This window comes from Notamacropus eugenii, chromosome 7, assembly GCF_028372415.1.
Source record: "Notamacropus eugenii isolate mMacEug1 chromosome 7, mMacEug1.pri_v2, whole genome shotgun sequence".
Classification (NCBI taxonomy): Eukaryota; Metazoa; Chordata; class Mammalia; order Diprotodontia; family Macropodidae; genus Notamacropus; species Notamacropus eugenii.
Window position 1 is genome coordinate 26,537,523 of NC_092878.1, and position 7,104 is coordinate 26,544,626.

The 7,104-nt window shown below is 54.0% G+C and overlaps 1 protein-coding gene across 1 annotated transcript; it reads left to right on the forward strand.

The window, feature by feature from the left end:
• Positions 1-4,099: 4,099 nt before the first annotated feature.
• Positions 4,100-6,713, forward strand: CHST14 (carbohydrate sulfotransferase 14). The gene has a single exon (XM_072624332.1). It carries the CDS (start codon positions 4,242-4,244, stop codon positions 5,376-5,378), a length of 1,137 nt encoding a protein of 378 aa, XP_072480433.1. The 5' UTR covers positions 4,100-4,241; the 3' UTR covers positions 5,379-6,713.
• Positions 6,714-7,104: the final 391 nt, after the last annotated feature.

Here is a 7,104-nt window from a genome sequence, read left to right on the forward strand (position 1 = left end):
ACCTGGGATTTCCGTTTTGTTCCTTTCTAGCCAGAGCTGAGGGCCCAGCTCTGACCTCACCTTTCTTCCTAGGGTTGACCCCAAGAAAAGAGCAGGTTAGGAGCCCCCCCACCCCGCCCCCTGCCCCACCCCCTTCTCACTTGGGCCTGGCCGGGGTCGGGTGGGGGGTGAGGTGGCAGCAGTGAGCAGGCCCTGTTTATTTCCTATTCATACCAAAGAGGGACCGTGATGGGGGAGGGAAAGGCTGAGACCATGGGTCTTGCCTCTAGCTGGGCTGCCAGCTGCCCACCCCACACCAATGTGTTTGCCCTCCTCACCCTCGCTCCCAGGGAAGCTGTGGATTCATGGGGAGTTGAAGGGATCAGGCTTTGTGAGAGGCAAAGAGCCTCTTGATCTGGGGATAGCTTGTGCAAGGCCAGACCTTCTCAAGGCCTTGGTGGTGCCCCTGCTTTGTCCTTGTCCTCTCTGTGTCCCTTTATATTGAGGCTTCTGGGGGGGGGAGGGGAAGGGAGAGGGACAGTTCATATCTACTAAAGAGTGGATGAGGTCCCTAGGGTACAGAGGAGAAGTTATAAGAGGGGAGCCCAGGCCCAATTAAGGAGGAGAGGGATCTGAGGGCCCCTCAAACAAATAAGCTGATTAGGGGGAAAAATCAGTCTGGGAGGGATGGGGATCCTGGGATGCTCAGGGCACCTTGCCCACAGCCGGCAGTAGGGGAATGATGGATGAGGGAGGCTTGGGATTGGAGCTCCTCGTGCTGCCCAGCAGCCGGGGTATCGTCAGATACCCGCTCCATCCTGAAGGATCCTCAGGGATCCTGCTCGTGAAAAAAGCTAAGCCTCTCCTAGCCCTCCAGAAGGAGACCCACGCTCCCACCAGGGAGGGAAGAGCCTTTGCTCCTCGGGTCCCTTCTCCTCAAGGCAGGGCACCCCGCTGCCACCCAGGACTCTTTCATGCTTTTTTAATCTCTTAGATATGGAAATATTTTTTGAAACTGAAAATGCAGCTGGTAGAATTTCAATGGAAGTGTAATCCATGTAAAATATATTTTAGTTGATAATTTTGTAAAATGCACTTTTTTTGTGTCTCCCCTGGTTTCCCAGATCTGTATTTCAGTGTTTACAAGGGGGGAGAAGCCTTCCCTCTCACCCCCTTCTGACAGAGAAATTAGAGGTAATTCTTTAAGAAAAAAATAAATTTGAGAAATTGTATTGATTTAGAAAAGGTTCACTTCTTTAGTGTCTTGTCATTTTTTTGCCCGTGAGTATTTCATGTGTCTGCGTGTTAACCCTTGCAGTGCCACTTTCCAGTACAGAGGACTTTCCTCCTCTCCCCCGCCCCTCCCCCTCCCAGCAAAAATTGTGGGGGAAATTGGAGAGTGAATGGGGCAGGGATGGAGGGAGTGGCTGGAACTTGAAGATATCTGAGACAATAGAATGAATAAGCCGTTAAATGCTTCCTCTGACCCCAGGCCCTGTGGCTTCAGGCGCTGCCCTCAAGGAGTCCCCTCTGGGGGATGACCACTTCGCAGGATCGTGGGAGCCAAGGAAGGGTGATGGAGGGCATTGGATGGCTGATGGTTGCCCAGCCCAGAAGCAGTGGTAGTATTGATAGGTTATTGCTTAACTCAAAGGAAAAGGTCATAGGATTCATGGATCATCACTAAGGTGAATTTTCTACCTACCTTCCTTTTCCAAGAATTTACCTTAAGAAATGCCTCTTAAATTGTCCCAACTCAGACCTAAATAGTATTCTCTCTACATATCTGAAAACAGGAATGATTCAGGGAATACCTCACTGATGTAGGGTGATTCACAAGTGGTTGGTTTGGTTTGGTGTGAACTTCAACTCAATCTCAGTTTACCAGGCAGCAAGGTCTGCTCTGGGGAGGTAGCGGTGTCATAACGACAACCACTAACACACAGGACTTTAGGGTTAGCAGAGTGTTGTACATATATTAATTCTCAGAACAATCCGGTGTAGTGATTGTACCTATTTTACAGATGAGGAAACTACATAGTAAGCGTTTAAATGTCATGAGTATAGAACAGGTAAAAGGTAATACACACTCTGTTAACTGTTTCCCCTGTCTCCCAACCCGAAGAATTTCTTTACCGGAAGAGGAAGGGGTTGCACTCAGGTGGTATTCCCTCAGGAGAAAGGGGCAACAGCCCCAGGAGCATCATCCTCTCTTATGTGCCTCTGGGAGTGTATGCCTGGGAGGGAGCAAGAACCAGATACAATTGGTGCCAGCCTGGGAAAGATAATGGGCACAAATTTTGCCTATGGGGCATTGGTAGGAAAGGTAATCCAGCAATGAGCTTGTGAATGCAACAGAGATCCTTGATAAAACTATACTGACAGAAGACCTGCTTTTCGGGAGTTTGCCTACAGGCAGCGTGGGGATGGCATGGGGAGGCACCCGTGTATGATAGAAGCAGGCATATGTAATCAGACTATCTGTACTGCTGGAGAAGTAAAAACGGTGCAAAGAATATATATTGAACTTTCAAACGGAACATGTTTACTGATCTGAGAATCTCTTTCAATAATACAAACCTTCCTCCTCTCCCCCAACCCAGCCCTGTGAAGAACCAACAGGAAAAATCCAGAAGGACAACGTAACCTACCTCCTTCCTACCAACTCATCGCCACTCTATTGGAATGAACTGTATTGCTTTCCAGACTCTCATTCCTCCTCCAATCAATTTCCCTCATTCTTTTGATGGCATTCCATATTCTCAATCACTCTAGGGCCAATCTTGTTCATATGGTCCCTTCCCCCTCCCCACTTTGTAGTCAATCAGTTATTCCGGGAATCCATGGACCAAAGCAGAGGAGCCAGGCTAGGGAGTTTCATTACCCTGGTGTTTTGTTTCTGGGTCTTTCCCCACTTCAGATACATGAGTGGTTACTACACAAGTGGATGGGCGAGGCACGCTCGCCTACATTACTGCCTCAGTGAATCCTCCAAGGGAGGAGAACTGGGGGGTCGGTATCTGGAAAGGACCTTGGAAACCAGCTAGTCCCTTCCTCTCCTTAGGAGGAGGACACAGCCTTAGGGAGATTGAGCGATCTGGCGAAGGGCACAGAGGCGAAAAGAGGAAGAGGAAGGCTCAGAACGCCAAAGCCAGTGCCCTTTCCACCGACTCTACCAAACTGCAAATGTGCCTGATGGCGCAACTCCCCATGCTCTGAATGAAAAGTATGTCCAACAGCTCGCAGCTGCAGGGACTTGGGAGGCTGAGTGGGGAGAGGCCTCCCGAGGGCGAAGCTTCGAAAGGCGAAGCCAGAACCTTGGTCTGAATCCAGCCCCATCCTAGCCGGGCTGCGGGCTTGGACCAGCAGCTCCGCGGCTCGCCGGGATTCGGACTGAACGAAGCTTAACAGCCTGGAAGCCTCTGTGGAGGGAAATATCCTGGGTGGAGGCAGTGCCCATCCTCCATCCTCCCCATGGTGGGCCCCCTCGGCCCCGGGCACGCCGCGGGCTTGAGCTGATGGCTGTAGGAAGCCAGGGGTGATGGGGGACCAGGGGGAAAGGCGAATACGGAGAGTGCCCACGCCCGGAGGCTGCACCGCCACCCACCCGGCTGGGCTTCTTTTGTCCATGCCGCTGGTGGGGGTGCTCTTGGAGAACCCTTGCCAGGCTTACTCCGGACCGAGCTCACTCGTGGCCTTGGGTGCTTCCTGTTCTCTGGCCCATGAGGCGAGAGGGGAGTGCCACCCCCACTCTTGGGGCCGCGGTGCTCTGATGCCCCCCCGGGACCCCTGCTGTAGGGACCCGAGGCGCGGGATGCATCCCGAGCGGGAAGAGGGGTGGGGGCCCCCAACCTGAGCCCAGGCTGGGTGGGGGCGGAGCCCTTCCTCCCGCCCTCCGCTCGATGTCACAGCTGGGGCCGGGCCGAGCCCGAGAAGGGGGAGCGGGGCCAGGCGGGACATCCGGCCTCGGCGGCTTCCCTCCTCTGCCCCGCCGGCCCGACCCGCGGCGTCCGCAGCTCCGCTCTCGGTAACTTCCAGCCGCCCCTCTGGGCCGCTCCGCCGGGCCCCTGCCGGGGCGGCCTCCCGGACCCCCGGCGCTTTCCCTCGCCTGGAGCCAGAGCCCGGCAGCCCTTCCCCTTCCCCAGGCTGGGCCTCCACCCCTCCCTGGCTGCCCGAGACTCCGAGTTGTCTCCAAGTGACCGCCCCACCCGAGAAAGCCAGCGCTTGAGTGGGTCCTTCCCCCTGGAGCGGGTGCAAGTGCCATGTTCCCCCGGCCCCTCACCCCCCTGACAGCCCCGAAGGGCCCCGAGGCCCTGGGGCGGGCATCGAGGAGGGCCCCCCTGGCCGCTGGAAGGGGTCGGGGCGGGCCAGGAGGGCCACCCCTGCTGCTGCCCTCCATGCTGATGTTCGGGGTCATCGTGGCCTCCAGTGGGCTGCTGCTCATGATCGAGAGGGGCATCCTGGCGGAGATGAAGCCCCCGCCCCTGCACCCCCACGGCAGAGGGGACCCTGTTTGGCGTGGGGTGGCAGCCGGAGGTCCGGAGAGACTGCTGGACCCCGGGGACTCGGACCACCAGGTGCGGCAGGACGTCCGCAATCGGACCTTACGGGCCGTCTGTGGGCAGCCGGGCATGCCCCGTGACCCGTGGGACCTCCCGGCGGGGCAGCGTCGGACCCTGCTCAGGCACATCTTGGTGAGTGACCGGTACCACTTCCTCTACTGCTACGTGCCCAAAGTGGCCTGCTCCAACTGGAAGCGCGTGCTCAAGGTGCTGGCCGGGGCCCTGGACAGCGTGGACGTCCGGCTCAAGATGGACCATCGCAGTGACCTGGTGTTCCTGGCCGACCTCCGCCCCGAGGAGATCCGATACCGCCTACAGCACTACTTCAAGTTCTTGTTCGTTCGGGAGCCCATGGAGCGCCTCCTCTCTGCCTACCGAAACAAGTTCGGCGAGATCAGGGAGTACCAGCAGCGCTATGGCACCGAGATCGTCCGGCGCTACCGGGTGGGCGCGGGCCCTAGCCCGGCTGGGGACGACGTCACCTTCCCCGAGTTCCTCAGGTACCTGGTGGATGAAGAGCCAGAGCGTATGAATGAGCACTGGATGCCCGTCTACCAGCTGTGCCAACCCTGTGCCGTGCACTATGACTTTGTAGGCTTCTATGAGCGACTGGAGGCTGATGCCAACCAAGTGCTGGAGTGGGTGAGGGCACCACCCACAGTTCGATTCCCCTCTCGACAGGCCTGGTATCGACCAGCCAGTCCAGAGAGCCTCCACTACCATCTCTGCAATACTCCCAGGGCCTTGCTCCAGGAGCTTTTGCCCAAATACATCCTGGACTTCTCTCTCTTTGCCTACCCATTGCCCAATGTCACCAGAGAGGCTTGTCGACAGTGACCATTCCTCCAGCCCTGCTGACTGCCAGGAAAAGCCCTTTGGTAACCCCAAGGCTCACTGCTGCCTGGATCCCAGGGTGCCCCCACAGTGGGAAAAAATGGATTAATTTTCTCATAAAACCAGGGAATTATACTTCCTGTCAGCTGCAGCAGGTCACCAAAACTGAGAGATGGGGTCATCCTCAAGGGCTGTTTCTGAAGGCTTTTAGACTCTTCCCAGCTGGTGGCCCAGCAGGACCAAATGCTGGATTGTGAGCCACCTATCCCTTGGAGCAGGAAGAGGTGGGAATTTTTTGCCCTGGAGAAGCATTCTAAGATATACTGCTACTTCTATTGGGTGGGTGGGAACTGGGAAGAGTTCCAACCAGAAGATAGAGACTTTTTCCATCCAGTATTAACTAAAGGAGCATTTCCCACAGTTCCTGTTCCCTATGTCCACAGAAAAACAGACCACATCAGAGAAAAGGTTTGGGGCCTCCCCCTGTTAGGGGAGAAAATGGTGGAGTGAATAGTGTTGGACTTGGAGTCTGAAAGACCTGAATTCAAATTTGCCTGAGATATTTGCCAACTTTGTTACCATGGGCAAGTAATTTAACCTCTCTGGGCCTCCCTGACCTCTAAGGTCCCTTCCAGCTCCAAATATATGAGTCTATGAACATAGACTCTTCCCCTCTTCCCAGTAGCTGACAGCTGCCCACACCTGCTGCACTTTTTCCCATGACCAGAACTGGAGGTGACATTAATCCCTTTTTAGGGCCAGCCACAAAACCATGCAAAGCATAGTGGCAGACTGTGGTGTTGACTGCCCCGCTCCACCACCGCCATTCTATGCTTTCTAAGTGCCTTCACTGCCCTCTCCAATGCCAAATTCAATATATTTTCCATATCAGCTGGGTTCTTCCCATCTTTCAGAGGAAAAAAGTGAGCTATGAGAACTCAACTGGGCAGTCCAGTTCTGAACCCAAAAAAGAACCAGGTGATCCCTATTAAAACTCCATCCCCCACTACTCTTTCTCTATCCTTAGCCAAAGAAATGGTCTCAAAAGGGCTGAGAGCCACGTTGCAAATTTCAAAGTTGCAAGCAATCAAAACAAACTGGCAAATTGGGGGGGGGGGGGCAGGTTTCTTTATTGTACTCTTTTATTTGGAGAGAGAAGAACTTTTTTCCCTTTTTTTAAAGAAAAAATGTATTTGCATGTGCCTATCCTGATGAATTTATTTAAGATTTGTACTTCTCAGTGCCAGCCACTGTCTGCGTCAGACATCCCCTCTGAGGGTTTTTCTAACAGCTGCATTTTTAATAAAGTTGTTCTGTCTGCATATGGCAGGGTTCCGATGTGTCTCTCATCTGTGCTTTTGTAGACTCCCTGTGGTTGTATCTCCCAAGGCCTCTGCCGGGGAGGAGGGAATATGGGAATCAAAGCCAGAGAAAACAAGGCAGAGCAGGACAGAGCTGTATATCAGGAAGTAAGCTGAATTTGGAACCTAGAGACTGAGGTTCCAATGATGGTTCTATCGATAAGCTATATCACCCCTTCCAGTCTCATTTTCTTCAATCTGCATTGAGCAGAATGATCTCTAAGACTTTTTATAGCCCTGGATCCCTTGATTGTCTAAGAGACACTTATTCCAGGCTAGCCAATGGATCATCCCCACACAACTCTAGAGATTTACAAGAGATGACAGCAGACCATACAGGTGGCACCAAAAAAAAAGTTAGTCTCCAG